Here is a 17,202-nt window from a genome sequence, read left to right as displayed (position 1 = left end):
ATCAAGGGTTTTCTACATCTGGCAATGAGTCTTTCAAATCTCAGTGGCGATATTTTGGCCCACTCTTCTATGCAGAATTGTTTAAATTCAGCAAAAATGGAGGGTTTTCGAGCATGAACGGCCTTTTTAAGGTCATGCCATTGCACTTCAATCTGATTCAAGTCTGGACTTTGACAAGGCAACTCCAGAACCTTTTTTTTTTTTTTTTTAAACCATTCAGAAGTTGACTTGCTGGTGTGTTTTGGATCATTATCCTGCTGCAGAACCCAAGTCTGCTTCATCTTGAGAAATTGAAATTATGCAAAAATATAAAAAAATGAGATTTATTACTTTATTTATTTACTGTATTTTATTAGGCTGACAAAATTACAATTCAGGGGTTTTGGAATTCAGAGTTTTAGTTGACTAAAACAAAGATCCAAATGCAGATGAGAGTTTTCAATAAGGAAAAATAAACCGTTTGCCTCATGTGAGAGAAATTTATTTCAGACAGAATTCATTATTATTATTATTCTTCACACTTCTATACATTATGCCATTAAATCCGGAGGTCATTGTAATACTTAGAACACCAAAAGTCAACCATTTCATAGACAACCTAATAAAGTACATCGTGTATAAAACAGATGACGTTGAGGAGCGACATTAGGCAGCCGTTCTTATCAGGACAAGCTTTTCTCGAGAATAAAAAGTGGGGAGCATTTGCAGTATCCAAAGATTAATTCCTTTATCATACAAGCGCTGATAGAGACCACATTGCATGTTAGTTTGTACGTGAATTCATACAGACTTCATAGTAGTGACACTGATAAGACAAAACTAACACAAAGCAAAGGACACTCGAAAAGGAAAACAAATTTAAAATTTCATTTTTCCAACCTGTTAGCAGAGCCCACCGACGCTCCCTCTGTGACGCCATCTTTTCTTTCTTTTCAAGCGTCAATCATACGCACACACACGCTCGCACACAAATACTTATACACAAGATAAAAATTTATATATTTAAATTTCAATATTAATGATATTACTGGATTCCACGATAAAAGCCAAACGAGAAGTAGAGACAGCTTTCAAATGAACAGGAGGGCAAACCCACCAAAATAATTTTGTCCCCAAAGAACTCTTCTTTATCTTCAACTCGACTGGCCTGCTGTGACCCCCGAAGCAACACAGCGTGTTCCCTTTTGAAACCGGTGTGGCCCTTTTCCTTCATGAAGTCTTTTCTCTCTCTGCCCTTTTCCGTTGGTCCGAACAAAGAAACAAACATTTTCATGGCACAGATGCCACCGGCGCTGAGGCAGAAACGTGGGATAATGATGATGGCACAAGTTCTGTTTGCTCCTCTGACGGGAAGAAAATATCCACGGAGGAGGAGGAACAACAACAACACACACGTGCCATTAAACTGGTTGGTTAAGTCCATTAAGGGGTTAACAGCGTTCAGTCAGAGCTGGGCATCCACAAAAGCATCCGGGCTCTATTCAAGTGTGCGTGTGCGTGTGTGTGTGTCCAGCGGTTCAGTGAGGGCACAAATGTTGATGATGTTTATGTTGACATGTTTGGGGAAGTGTTTTGCATGGATGCGTTGGCACGAAAAAGCCTCCGACAGGACAAAAAACAACAACAACTATACTTCCAGTGATTTAGTCCACCGCTGACAGGACGACCGGCAAGAGGAGGGCGTGTGTGTATGTGTGTTCGCGTATATAGATATATATAGATATATTTATATATGGGTGTAGGAAAGGGACGTTTCCTTACAAGAGGAGACAGCAATTGCTCTCTGTGGTTTTTTCTCTGTTTCGTTGACCTAAAAAGAAAGCAGAGACAACAACAGGTGAGATTGGGGTAAGCCGTAACAATTAAAAGGTCCCATAACATCGGAATCTTTTTTTTTTTTTTTTTTTCTTTCTTTCTACTGTTTGATGCATAACACGTCAAAATGAGTCTGTGACCTGGTTTAAGTTTGACATCTGTGCAGTTTGTTGATTGGATGCAGTAAACCTTGAACACCAACGCCACTAAGTTTACGGAGACCATAGCTGTGTCACAAACTGTGCATGCTGAGACAGTTGATGAATCTTTCGATAAATTCACCTGGAAAATCTCAAATGTCATGAATGCTGTCGTTCCTATTAAAACTAAGACAATCTTGAGGTGACCTAGAACACCGTGGAGGAGCATGGTAAAGAGAACGGAAGTGGAGAACAACTAAACTCCAAATTGACTAGACCTCCACAAAGTCAGCAACACTTTTATGAAATCATCAGTAAGAACCCGAACAATACTCACACTCTTGTTTGCTGTGGTTGACAAGCTTACAACCCCCCCCCCCCCCCCCCACCCCTTATCAGATAGCTCCAAAACTCCTCACAGCAGATAAATGCAATACATTTCCTTGTTATTTTAGTGAAATAAAATACAATCCATCAGGTTAAACATCAGCACAAATCAGCAAAATGATGCTAAATCTGAAGACACCCAGGAAAAACTCTATTACCATGTTAGAATTTGATCAAGTGGACCAAAAGAACTATGCAGCAATAGTTTCGAAAAAGTCAGATGGTACTGAGTCAAGACAGCTCGTTGATGGTTTCAGATCAACAAGCTGTCTTGACTCAACACCGTCGGACTTTTTCAGAGCTACTGCGAAGTCTGTGCTCGCTGATTTGCAGCAAATAATCAATTGCTCACTTCAGTCAGACCGGTTCCCTAAAACTCTTAAAGTCGCTGCCATTAAGCCGCTTCTAAAAAATAGAACGCCATGTTAGCAAACTATAGAGCCATCTCAAATCTCGCTTTCATAGCAAAGATTGTCGAGAAAGTTATTTTTAATCAACTCAGCAATTTCTTGAACTTAAATGGACTTTTTGACAAATTTCAAATCAGGTTTCAGAACTCATTACAGTACAGAATCTGCTCTTAAAGTGCTGAAGGTTGAATACTGACTCGGGAAAGGTGTCAATTATGGTCTTGGATATCAGTGCGGCTTTTGATACGGTAAATCCTAATATAGTGCTGAACAGGTTAGAAACGTGGGTAGGACTAAATGGAACAGTCCTTGAATGGTCCAGGTCTTACCTGGAGGAAAGGAATTATTTCGTAACCATTGGTTACCTCGTGTAGGAAATGCGCTATATAAATACATTTTCTTTGCTGCGTCTTGTTCTAAGCTTTGCACCACCTGGTAAACTCAGACAAGTTGAGGAATAAATGGCTCCAGCTTATTAATCCTAATCATTTCACAACCAGAACTGTGCTGTGCTCGGGCCCGCTTCGTGGAGGATGACTTCGTAAAAATAAGCTTTCACACACCGCTGCAGTGCATTTCCGGTTTTTGAGCGAGCGACCGGCCGGGGCGGCCGCCGCCGACCCATACATACACACATGCAGTATGTTAAAGCGTACATGTGTTGTGGTTTACATCAATACTTAACTGTATTTATCATTTATAATGTAACTGTGGATTACATAGCCATTAATTGCAGACAATGTCATCAAAATGTGTGCGAGCGATGAACAGTGCTTGCCGGTTACGTTGAAGAGATTGACTGGGAGCGCAGGACCAGCCTCTCGAAATATAATATACCACACTGATCTATTTCTTGTCCTCACCATGAGAGTTGGGCTCCGGAAGCGTTTCCTTGCCAACCAGGTGCATGACGGTGGTTCGGCCTGGAGGCAACTTCAACGCTGTAATAAACAGCCTCTTGAAATATTAACGCTATCAACGAATCAGTGGAGATTCGGATTGACTCCCAAATCCCAATGAAAATAAAAAAATCCTGAATCTGAAATGTTCACATTTGAATCTAAACGAGTCAAAGGATAAGATACTTTTTCATTTGTTTCCAAGCGCTTCAATGCTGCGCACGGGCGCCACCATTTTGACTTAGTTCGCTTCTGAGGATGTACGCATTGCAGCTTCACCAAGATCTCCATAAAGTTTGTTTTTAAAAACAGAAGCTATGTGCTGAAGGAAGAAGGCTTGCGTTTAGCCGAGCCCTCCAACGAGCTGCATGGATAATATGGAAGCGCCACAACGGGAGCCACTGCTGGAGAAGGCTACCGCGGCATGTCGGCAGATTGAATGCGAGTAAGTTGATCCAACACAGCATGAAGCTTGGGCAGTTAGGTAGCCAGCAGGCCAAGTAGCAGCAGGCTAGCTGGAAAGGCTGCAACCTGATCCGGTTCGCGAGGATTTAAGGCACTGCCGAGCGCAAGAGACACCCAGGATTTTACTTGTGGCCAGGGTATGGCGAGGGAGCCTGGTTAAAGTAAGCCATCTCGCACCAAAAAGAAAAACGAAGAAAAAGACATGGCAGCTAAAACGTGTCAGTCATTCAAGGCTGAAGATCATGAATGTGAAACCCGTTTAATATTTACAATGCAAATTGTTTTGCTTTTGAACGGTGGTGTATATCTCCTCAAGTAATCTCCTTATTGTCGTCTCTGATGGGAGGAGATCAGGTTGAACTGAGGATAAGAGGACCCAGGGGAGTGCAAATAAGGAAATGAGATCAAGCCAAGAACAGCAGCGAGACGTTGGTTGACGACGCCGTGTAACATGGGAATTAAGTCCAGCCCAAAGTCATGGTGGCGCACCACACTCATCTATTTCGTGTGCTCACCATGAGAGTTGGGCTCTGGAAGCGTCTCCCTGGCAACCAGGTGCATGACGGTGGTTCGGCCTGGAGGCAACTTCAGCGCTGTAATAAAAACATCATGCTTTTGTACTTTGTAGCGAAAGGTAAGCAGCAGAAAAATAAAAAATGTACTACACGTTATTTTAGTTTGCATTCAAGAAAACGAGCAAGTCTCACCTCCGAGGGTCACGTTGCCATGGAGGAAGCGTCCCTGGAAGATGAGGCGCAGTATGCTGGGGCTGCTCACCATCTCCTCCTCCCATCCTGGTTGGTAAATAGAAAGAGAGAAATATGGCGAGAGTTTATTCATCCAGATGGGGAAATTCAGTGACCTTCCATTAGCTCACATATTCAGAAAAAGTGTGTAAATACAGGCGGGTTTGAAAAGTTGGGGATATTGGGCTTTAAGGTGAACTTTCAGGACAAACCCAAGATGCACGCTCACCTTTACAGGTGAATTTACCGTAATTTCTCATGTATAATATGTTCTTGAGTATAAAACACACGCCCAAAATCAAGAATGCTCCTCTACCTATGCGGTACCAAGTCCTCATCAAAAACGAGATAGAGGTTTTCTTTTATTAGATTATGTATTATTTTATTATTATCAAGTAGAGCTCTGAAAGAATGAGTGCCAATTCGGATTCACTTGCGAGTCTGCTTGAAAAAAGAATCACAAATCATAATTTTCGCATTCGAATGAAAATAAATCAAAGTACAGTGGGTACGGAAAGTATTCAGACCCCCTTACATTTTTCACTATTTGTTATATTGCAGCCATTTGCTAAAATCATTTAAGTTCATTTTTCCCTCATTAAATGTACACACAGCACTCCATGTTGACAGGGGAAAAAAACGTAATTGTTGAAGTTTTTGCATATTTATTAAAAAAGAAAAACTGAAATATCACACAGCCATAAGTATTCAGACCCTTTGCTCAGTATTTAGCAGAAGCACCCTTTTGAGCTAAAACAGCCATGAGTCTTTTTGGGAATGATGCAACAGTTTTTCACACCTGTATTTGGGCATCCTCTGCCATTCCTCCTTGCAGATCCTCTCCAGTTCTGTCAGGTTGGATGGTGAACGTTGGTGGACAGCCATTTTCAGGTCTCTCCAGAGATGCTCAATTGGGTTTAAGTCAGGGCTCTGGCTGATCATTGAAGAACAGTCACGGAGTTGTTCTGAAGCCACTCTTTTGTTATTTTAGCTGTGTGCTTAGGGTCATTGTCTTGTTGGAAGGTGAACCTTCGGTTCAGTCTGAGGTCCTTGAGCACTCTGGAGAAGGTTTTCGTCCAGGATATCCCTGTACTTGGCCGCATTAATCTTTCCTTCGATTGGAACCAGTCTTCCTGTCCCTGCAGCTGAAAAACACACACCCCCAGCATGATGCTGCCACCACCATGCTTCACTGTTGGGACTGTAGTGGACAGGTGATGAGCAGTGCCTGGCTTTCTCCACACATACCGCTTAGAATTAAGGCCAGAAAATTCTATCTTGGTGTCATCAGACCAGAGAATCTTATTTCTCACTATCTTGGAGTCCTTCAGGTGTTTTTTTGTTGTTGTTTTTTTTTTTTTTTTTTTTTAGCAAAACTCCATACAGGCTTTCATCTGTCTTGCACTGAGGAGAGGCTTCCGTCTGGCCACTCTGCCATGAAGCCTCGACTGGTGGAGGGCTGCAGTGATGGTTGACTTTCTAGAACTTTCTCCCATCTCCCGACTGCATCTCTAGAGATCAGCCACAGTGATCTTTGGATTCTTCTTTACCTCTCCCACCAAGGTTCTTCTCCCCCGATTGCTCAGTTTGGTCGGACGGCCAGCTTTAGGAAGGGTTCTAGTCGTCCCAAACGGCTTCCATTTAAGGATTATGGAGGCTAGGAACCTTAAGTGAAGCAGATTTTTGGTTGTAACCTTGGCCAGATCCGTGCCTTGCCACAATTCTGTCTCTGAGCTCTTCAGGCAGTTCCTTTGACCTCATGATTCTCACTTGCTCTGACATGCTCTGTGAGCTGTAAGGTCTTATATATAGACAGGTGCGTAGCTAGTTTTGTTCTGTTAATATGGGGTGATGTGTGTACATTAATGAGGGAAAAAAAATGAACAAATGATTCTAGCAAACGGCTGCAATATAACAAAGAGTGAAAGATTTAAGGGGGTCTGAATACTTTCCGTACCCACTATACGTATTTTCCTCTGACAAGAGGTGCAATGCTTTGTTTACTACCACAGCCACTTTGACTTACTGCGCATATGCACAGTTGTAGCCGCAATTGTAGCCACCGATCACGTGGATTGGTGTGTCCCAAGATAATCTCTGCGGAACGAGGCATCAAGACCATGAGGAGCTGCACTGATGTTCATATGAGACTGCGAGCGTGGCAGATGAATTGGATAAAGTTACGCAATATTCATGCAACACATCGTGGAAGATGATTGACGAGAGCTAGCCAGCTACCGCTAACCAGCAGCTAAACTAACCAGCTGTCTTAGTCTAAACAGATTTTGCCATCCAGCGTGGATTTACAAATTTTACAGCAGTGAGACAGGCGTATAATACACCAAGGACATGATGCAGCGAGGGATCCTGGTTAAAGTAAGCCATTTTAAACTAGAAGCGTTGCGGCAACAGCATTTTCCGGGGAGAAAAGCAATTGCTAAATCCGTCAGCTGTCTTCTCTGGTGTTTTGACAACATCTGAGACTTTAAAAATAAATAAATAAATAAAGAAAGAAAAATAAAGAAAGAAAGAAAGAAAGAAAACTGCGACTATGACTTAACCAAGGGGCTACAGATAGTTTACAAATATTTAAATTGTATTTTTCATTTGTTGGACAATGACATCTTTTTTTTCCAGAATTGTACAAGGAGTAACGATTCAATTGTGATTCGCTCGTCATTCGTTACTGTCAATGCGAATAGCAATTGGGGATTTAGACCGCCAGTCCGAGTTGTACAAACAAGTATATTATTATTGTAAGCTAACGAAATATCATGCACAATTTGAACATTAACACTGCTTAAATATAGGAAAATTTTTAAAAAAGTACTTAAATAACAATACAATTAAAATGAACAGCAAATAAATGTTTGAAAATAAACAGTCCTAAAAATGTAAACACAAATGTATTGTGCTTAACTTAAATACAACTCAGCTGTACTTAATAAATCTTCTGTCCAGGATTTTTTTTCCCTTTTAGTTGACTGTTACTATAACATTCACAGTTTGAACATTTAATTCAGTAATTCTTTTGCATACCAGTAGTTGTACCACACTTAAAATCACTGTCTTGGACATTACAACATGATGTCACATGTTCTTCTGGGTGGCAAAAGATTGCTTTCTCCCACAGCACGGCTAGTTTAAAACATTGAAAAAATATCTTTATATACTTCCATGTCAAATGACCAAGGCCGAGTCATTTTAGCCTTTAGCCTTCTCTATTGCCGTAGTTTGAATGTGAATGTCAGTTGAAAAAATGCTAAATAAATTGCTTGGAATGGCGACGGAACGCCAGGTGTAATTTACATTTCAACAGGTAACTTGATTCAAAAATAGATATGTTGAAAATTCAGACATAGTTAACATGACCTTTGAGGGACTGGCTAATTAATTAAGACGATCGGAATACATGAAACGCCTTAAACTTAGTCACGCTCGATAGAGGCTAACGGCTCGCACTCGCGCATTGTAAATGAGCCTGGCCTACCATTTATTTTCATGGTCAGCTGTAGTCAGTCACTCTTCTGCCACCCAGAAGTATCCTGGTGCTTATTGTTTAGACAACATGAAATGGTCTCTTGCAAATGTTGCTCACCCGTGGGCCAGTTTTCAAACACATGCTTGGCGATGTCTGTGGCTGAGTCGTTTGGCGAAAAGGTGAAGTCCTGCGTTTTCCCGCTGACCAGGATGAGGCGGAGATTCACCTGAGATGTCCAAAAAAAAAAAAAAAAAAAAAAAAAGCATCATTATCTTGATCATCACATCACGTCACCTTATGTCCCTTGATTCCATTCCGCCCACTTCCTCTACCCTCGGGCAGCACGAGGGGCCACGTGGGCGGCTGTGAAGAGATGGGCGTTCTGCTCTAATGAGATTTAGACCTGCAACCGATCTCCGCCCTTCTGACGCCGCGCCCAAATGAACGGTGTTGGCCGGACACCGCGAGAGAGAGAGGGGCGGGGCAAGAGGGACGGCCAGCTCCCGTGAGTCCGTCAATCTGTCCGGGCTGTTAGTCTAATGCAATAACCGCAGGTGTCCCAGACAGCTCTGGGCCATGTTATTAAATTTACATAGCAAATGCGTAGCAAAGAAGCGGGCAGGGGTGTGTGTGTGGGGGGCGGGAGTGCGGTGGGTGATTGGGAGGGACTTTAACCACCACCAAGCAACCTGCTGGAACAAAGAACGAAAAGTAGAAAGGCGACTCCTGCTTCAAAGTGGTTTAACAACATGTAGCAGGAATTTCAAACGACTCCAGTGTAATATAAATCATATAAATGATACATTTGTTCATACAAGTGATAATTTCTTGTGACTGTCAGAAAGTATAGTCCATGAATTCAAGCAATATTTATAATTAATAAAAGTTTGTTCTTAAACTAATTTGTGAACTGAGGTTCCACTAGGGACGTTTGACCTCAATAACACTGGAGCGATGGAAAGCTACAAGCACACTCTTGGGAGAGTCATTTTCTGATATGTTACAGATGAAACTAGTAACTGAGTCATAATAAATTTATGCCTGTGCATTTTCTGCACTGTCAATTTGAAATGATGTCCTTTTTTTAATAAATGGATGGAAATAAAGTTTTATCTGATTCATCGATTAATAATAAAAAAAATCAATTATTAAAAGAATTGTTAGTTGCAGCCAGAGTTTCATAATACAGTAAAGCCCCACTATATTGCAGCATTTTAAGCCATCGTTTTATTTTTTATTTTTTTAAACATTATTCTTGCAAGTTTGAAGTTAGTTTTGCGCCTTCAGTGACGTACCACGTTGTGCCACAACATGCCAGGCAGCACCGAGCTCTACTGGAATATATGCAGTGTAATAAGAGCAAGAAGAAGGGGCAGAGAAGGCCACCTACTAAGCTGCAGTAATAGTCGTTCCCACCATAGGTGGGTAGTAATGTGCTCCATTTACTCAGTTACATTTACTCAAGTAACATTTTCGATAAACTGTACTTGTCAGAGTACTTTAAATGCACTATACTTTTTTAGTTTTACATGAGTCTCTATGTGAAGAAGGATCGATACTTTTACTCCGTTACAATGATCGACATGCCATTAGCTACTTTTATTTATCCATTCATGCGTGTGGGCGTCTATTTTTAGACTCCATCTTCGACTTCCGCGTAGGGCGCCCATTGCACCGATCCAACGGGATCACTAGTGTCATTTGACTCCAATTCACCAATCAGGTGACAAGGCAGTCACATGACCGCAACCGCAGCCTTCACGAGCCAATCAAAATGACTCATCTTGGGGCAAAAAAAATAAATAAAATGGCCACGGGAGTGTGTTTACAGACCAAAAAACAACAGTTTTGTCATGGAGCTCTTCAATTGTGACTGCCCAAACTTGGATATTTCAGCCCACTTCTAACTGGAGAAAACACCTTGCGGTAAGTTGCAGATGTTTCTATTGTTGTTTTGGCAGTGGATATGGCAAAATTTGCACTATCCTTTGGTGTCACAAACGCACACACAATCACTAAGTCTGGTCAGCAAACAGCTTCTTCATGAAGTCATTTAAGTGACTAAAGCAAATAAGGTTTCTGTAGGGCCCAATGCATGTGTTGTTGGTTTTTGGGCACTTAAAAATTTTAACGGTGGAAGGTGTGTGTCGACCTCCCATATATATATATATTTTTTAATTTGATGTTCATGCTCTGATTTAAAAAAAATGTAAAATTAAAAATAAATCAGTAGTTACAAATTACTCTGAGTAGTTTTTTCGCTGAGTACTTTAAGTAAATATTTGGATGACTACTTTTTACTTTTACTTGAGTCATATTATTCTAAAGTAAAAGTACTCTTACTTGAGTACAATATTTGGCTAATCTACCAACCTCTGGTTCCCACACAGCAGCGAGAATGTATGCTCATGACTATTGTTGTACTGTTGTTGTATGCGTTGCTGCACCGTGCGTTAAGTAACAGTTTATTGCAGGTTTATAATTACTGTGACAACTAGGCTAATTTGTATTTGGGTGTCTACAGCGTTTTGCATTGTATACTAGCATTAAGCTAGCGGATATTACATGAAATTATATCCTTTGGTTGAACATTTTGGTATTTAAAGATACAAAGTTAAATTCTCTTTTGTTGTGTCAGTTTTACACAGTGATGCCGGTAACGCGTTACTCCCAAAAAGACTTACATAATATAAAATATTAAATAATATTTATAATGAAAAGTGAGAACTCTCAACTTCATCTGTAAGTTGGTTGAACGCGCTGCACGGCTCACGTCATGTAGTCAGAAAAAAGGTTTTCTCGCTCTTTGCATCAAAATTACTGTGGCGGGAGCAATGGTGTGTGTGTGTGTGTCACTCACTTTCACGTGCGCGCACACACACACACACACACACACACACACACACACACAGTTGCTTTGATGGACCACAATCGGCAGTGTACTGAGAATGGTATGCTTGTTTATGTCATTTTTACTTTTTCCTCCCACTTTACACAGAGTGTGAGCGAGTCTTTTCATTTCCTCAAAGTGGTGTTATACAATTCAGTAGTTTCCCATTTCTTTACATTAAGAGAGTGCGAACAGGCGCTAAGCATTACTTAAAATAAGTGGGCCTTAAGAAATGTAAATGTATTCAAAGCATGTGTGAGGGGTAAAACTATTTAAAAATTTAAAAAATCTGTATGGGTTCTCTGTATCGCATATTTTCACTTATAGTGGTTGGGACCTGAATGGGTGTTTACTCTAATTCCATTTCCTTTATTTTCAATGCGGAAAAATGCTTGAAAATACGAACAAACGTGTTTCAAAGACTTTTCTGTGGCTATAAGACAAATAGATCACACTTCCAGGCAATTTGTTGTGCAAATACAAAAATGATAAAAGCCCTTTAATATAGTCTATGTAATTTCTACTGCTATGCAAGCGTCAAGCAAGACACGAGGCAAGAACAAAGAGACTTAACCACGAGGTGTGACGTCAAGGCAGGACAATCCCGCGCTCTGATCTGTTTACAAACACGATGCTCCCCCCGGTAGCCCCTTCCCCCCTTCTGAACCGAATAACCTCAAAGTGGGGTTACATACCCATGTCATATTAACAAGCTTCCACTCCCCATCCCTTTCATCCCCCCCATCAAAATGAAAACAACCTCTAATCTGCCCCATTTGCCGTGGCAACATCTTGCATCGCCATCGTCCTTGAGGTTCTCCAATCCAAAGGCCCACATCAAATCCTTCAAACGCTGTTAGAAATGACTTTTTCTTGTTTTGATCATGATGATGAGGGGCTACTGGGGCTCTCAAAGGCTTAGTCACGCCTTGATAGCCTTACATTTTTCCTAAAAATCACCAGCAACCCAGCTAATGCCCCAGGGAACACATTTATACAGCTCTGCTTATGGATTGCACAAGGCGCACTACATCATTAAGGATTAATGCACCTTTTACGAGAAATTCAAGTGCTTTCAGTGTTCCAGATACAACCAATCTTCTTGTTTATTATATTTTAATGTCTTAATATGAAAGCAATTATGGAAAAACAAAAGAAGCCGCCAAGTCTTTTTATACAAACCTGTTTTTCATAAAAATTTTGACTGTAGCTCACATTTACTTGACGCTCCCAAATTGAAATTATTTAGTTAAAGAGCCCTTCAACACCATAAAAAAATAAAAACATTCAAGCACAGCCTCACTTTGACAAAAAGAGCAAAACAAATGAACAGTTCATTTTTAATTATTTTTAATGAGTTTTTTTTTTATCTTTACAATATGCAATGATTTTATTTCGTATTGAGTATTAGTTGTACCAAAACTATTACTGGGTAAAGAGACATATTTTTCCTGAATGTATCCTGGACATTGGCCTGTGGAAAAACAAAAATAATATTTGTTTTTAAATACTAATTTTGATTGTAAGATTGTTGACTTGATGCTCCCTCATTTTAATAATTTAGTCCTTGAACACTATAAAGAAAAAGAAAAACAATTGAAGCATGAACGAAAACCTTGACAAAAAGGTCAAAACAAATGAACATTTAATTTTTTTATATGTTTTTATTTCGCAACCCAAGCTTTATTCAATGATCAAAATTTTACTGTATCGTGGACATGTGCCTAATATTTGTTTTAAACGCTAACCTTGATTGTAAGATAATTTACTTGATGTTGCCTGTTTTTTTTAAATGTATTATTTAGTTATATATTTAAAATTCAAGCATGGCTCTGAAAAACGTAATGCGACGCCTTAATATACTTTGCATGCCTGTGGAAAAATCGCTAACAAAAGGATGTTTTTATATACCATTTTTGATAAGATAATTTACTTGAGCTTCCTTATTTTTAATATATTTGCAAAATCAGCCATAAATTACAAATTCAAGCAACCCTGTGAAAACCTTTTATAAAACTAAAATGCAATCTTACCTTCTTAAATAGATGGGGTGACAAAATCATATCGTATCAGATTCTGTACACTTTTTCTTGATTTGTTTTTAGTCGAGTAAATAAAAATTATTCATATTAATACACACACCAAAGATGTTTGTGCACATTACCATCGAGGAGTTTGAGAAAGCTACTGCATTTCACTTACAAATTATGTTTGACAATGTTTACAGCAAATAAAGGATTGTAGCTTCATTTGACCTTTAGAATACTGTTGTGTGTATGAGACAACCTGACCTTACTTATTTTGCCAATGCTACACCTGATAAAATATTGCTATTAAAAGGAATGCTCGCCATGAGAAAAATACTTGTCAAATTACAACTTGGTATCTTTTACATCGATTTGTGTATGTTGCAAACTGGGAACGAGGGGCACGGCGCTCAAGACTTAGCGCCGGCCGGGGTACAATCAATGGGCGTCTCAACCTTAAAAGGAAAGTAGGGCAACGTTTTAACTGAGATTAGACAGATGGCATTTACGGGGGCAGCAGTCACTGTCTCGGCCAAGTGTTTATGGACATTGGTGAATCCATTACCCCGGACCCACACCCACCCACCCACCCACCACTTTTTTCATATTTGAAAACCTTTTTTTGTGGAAAACTTGATATGACCCAGACTCGATCTCCAGCGGCCCCCGGATAAATTGAGACCTCTGCTGTAGACCATATACAGATGTCTACTCAAAAAAGTATGTCCAACGGTCCACATTGTAGTTATGGCTTTCCTTCAAATACACAATAAATTGATGGATAACTCGTTTTGAAATCGGAAGCCACATAAAATGATGTGGCAGGGCGGAGCTGGGCCACGGGTTTGACACCTGTGATGTACAATTACCAATTATTCATCCATGTCTGAACGCAATCGGTCCTGCCTCGCTCACACTCAGTGTCCAGTCATATTTTACAACCAACAGTAACACTTCAAGCTTATTCATTCATTTCCTCAAAAAGAGTTAACCTTTGCCTACTTTTGAGACAATGTCTCGTAAATCAATCTTCAAAATTTTACGCACATACGTATATATGACGCTTCAGTTTTGAAAACTTCGGTGCTTCGTTGTATAATGTCAATCCACACTCCACACATTGGGTTTTCATCTCTGCCTTGTTAGCCGAATCACTGTTCTATTGGGTGTATTATAATCATTATACAGAAAAAAACATGTTCATATTTGTGTTTTCCCCACATTCATTTTAATAGTTGAAACTATAACTATCCCACAATCCCTTCAAAACACTTCAATATCCTTTCAAACTTCGTTTACAGCATTGCCCGTTAAAAGTGAATGGCTTACAGACAACTTGATTTAGAGGGACAAATAAATCACCTAAAGTGCAAGGACGATTCGCAACCTGTAAAAATAGTCGTTAGCTTGAGAGCAAAAACATATCGATGGGGCAAAGGCTCTTCATGACTTCTGCTTATAGCACAGGCTAAACTTGGCTTTTTTTGGCATCTGTCTGTCTGTCTGTCTGTCTGTCTGTCTATCTATCCATCTATTCACTAATCGTCTCCATGAATTTGTGTCACACTGATGATAGAGTACATTTCAACCAAGTGACTAACGTTGCTAATTCACTTTGGCTAACTTGTCAACAAACACCGCCGAAAGCTGTCATGAGCCTCCGCTATGCTAGTTTATAAGCGATTAAAAAAACATAATGCCCAGGCAAAAAAACGCACTAAAACACAAACGCTAAACTTTGATGTCAAGTCGGGGGGCTGCAAAATATCATCGGATTTGAGACCCCTGCTCTTCAGTTTTTCCTTTATTGTGTATTATTCTGACAGCCCAGGTCCCGTTTAAACAACACAAAATATCAGTTTTTTGTGCACTTAAAAAAAAAAAAAAAAAATAAATAAAAAGATTTGGCAGAAATTGTAGGCTTCATTTGTATGTTTTTGCATGTTGTTCCATGGCCTATTGTAAAGATATTTAACGTCAACATTTATTATTTTTACATTTATTATTTTTACAATTGATAACATGCAAAGAAAATTACATAATTTCAACAACAATAATTCATAAGAGCTCTTGGATGTTCATGCAGCAATCCTGTTTGTGCATGATTGTGCACAGCCAATTTGAAATGTCCTCTTTTTAAATAAAGGGATGGAAATTGTTTTTTTTTTAAATCTGATTCATTGGAAAAATAATTGACCAATTAATCGATTATGAAAACCATCTTGAGTTGCAGCCCTGCTGTATTGGCTAGATCCCTGTTTCAAGCTTTCATACCTTTGTTAATCTTTATCCTATTTTGAAAGGGTTGGTATCGGCGTGCTAAATACAGAAAGAGAAAACGATAATAAATGATGAGCTGATGCACTTAAAATAATTACAGAATGCCAAAGGCCCAGGTCAAGATAATGGTCAAGAGCTAAACAGAGTTTGCAGATGGCAGTCAGGTGAAGTGTGGTTTAATTAGGCACTCAATCCTGCACAGAAAAAAAAAAACTAATGAAGATTCGAGAATGAACAAAAACCCTCCATAAGTCGTTAAAATACATAGTAAAGAATAAACACAGCATGTGTACGTCATAAATTGTTGTAGACAGAAGGTCGCAGGACTACTACAATTTTTCGCAGTTATGTATAACATGTTTAGTCAGGTTGTCGTTGAGTAATGTAGCAAAACATAAAGGCATGCCTGTGAGGTAATGCCAGCTTTGTATTCCGGTATGTGTTTCAGCGTCAAAACGGCACGCCTGTGCCATTCGTCCAAGCACCAGAAAAGTCAACTTATTAGCCAGTCTCAACGACCACGTTAACTCCATCTGAATTTGCACAAAGCCTATTTTTTTTGCATCAACTTACCTGTTGAAATGAAAATTACGGTTGACGTGTCCTCTACCTCTGAATGAAGCAATTGCTTTTTGACTGACACTTCACACATTCACACTACTAAAGGTCAACTCACCATCCTTGATGTCCCAATGGCTCTGCCTTGAGTCAAATGACAGAATGGTTTGTTTACGAGTGATGCAATCGGAGAACGCGTCTTCTTTTCGCAAGGTCTGACGTCACGACGAAACGGTAGCTACGCATGGGACGTTGAAGTACGCGCAAGGGCAAGCACAATACAACACGAGATTGGACAGCCGGACTCACCATGTCGAGGTCCCGGTGGGTGCTCATGGCTCGGCGAGGAGACGAGGCAGTGTAGCCGGAGCGGAGAGGGGGCAGGACGGTTGTGCTTCAGCTGCAGCAGACGGGGCCAGAGCCCTGGCGCAAACAACACGACGACGTGAGCGTTCACAAGCGCCGCAACTGTGTGCAATATCAAGCATTTGCTCTCCCTATATATATGACAGAAATACGTCAGGGTGCTGCGAACAGCCCCACCATCTTAGCAGCTAGCTACATTAGCTTACGACTGACTAACCTGCCGCCGCTGGCTATTGGGAAGCTAAGTGGCTAAGAAGCTCAAAATGCAACGCCGTCCTTTTGGCTTGCGTCGAGCTCACCTGCATTTGACGACGACAGCGAAAGTGCGCATTCAACAGCGTGGGAAAATCATCGAGTGGCGCTTTGCTTACGGGGGAGGAAAGATCGAATGCGGATGGATAAGGCTGAGTGTGGATCTCGTCGGCTAATGGACGGGAAGACGCCGGATGTCAGCTGATTGCACACACAACACAAAACCGTCGCAAGGCACGCCGGGAAATGAAGTTCAAACACGGCAACTGTTACTTCTGCGTCAAAATTGACACCGCTATTTATTTATGTACTTATTTATTTATTTATTTACTTACTTACTTCAACTAAGGCAACTGAGAACAGATTTTCTTTTCCAATGGCCACCTATAATAATAATAATAATAAAACCATAAATAACCAGACCAAATATTATTCTCCAATCAAAATAACCCATCGTTCCCGAATTTATGTATCATTTATCAGGGG

At 40.3% G+C, this 17,202-nt stretch overlaps 1 protein-coding gene across 2 annotated transcripts; it reads right to left on the bottom strand.

Annotated features, from left to right (window-relative positions):
• Positions 1 to 465: 465 nt before the first annotated feature.
• Positions 466 to 16,992, bottom strand: ubl3b (ubiquitin-like 3b). 2 transcript variants are annotated; one of them, XM_061787086.1, is made up of 6 exons: positions 16,836 to 16,992; positions 16,408 to 16,521; positions 8,461 to 8,569; positions 4,824 to 4,910; positions 4,632 to 4,709; positions 466 to 1,810 (listed from the first exon to the last, which is right to left on the bottom strand). In XM_061787086.1, exons 2-6 carry the CDS (start codon positions 16,432 to 16,434, stop codon positions 1,758 to 1,760), a joined length of 354 nt encoding a protein of 117 aa, XP_061643070.1. In that variant the 5' UTR covers positions 16,435 to 16,521; positions 16,836 to 16,992; the 3' UTR covers positions 466 to 1,757. The 2 variants fall into 2 exon arrangements, with proteins under 2 accessions (XP_061643070.1, XP_061643069.1); XM_061787085.1 differs by having other exon boundaries at positions 16,764 to 16,988.
• Between the last annotated feature and the right edge of the window lie 210 nt (positions 16,993 to 17,202).

This window comes from Phyllopteryx taeniolatus, chromosome 10, assembly GCF_024500385.1.
Source record: "Phyllopteryx taeniolatus isolate TA_2022b chromosome 10, UOR_Ptae_1.2, whole genome shotgun sequence".
Classification (NCBI taxonomy): Eukaryota; Metazoa; Chordata; class Actinopteri; order Syngnathiformes; family Syngnathidae; genus Phyllopteryx; species Phyllopteryx taeniolatus.
This window is presented reverse-complemented; position numbering and strand designations above follow the sequence as displayed.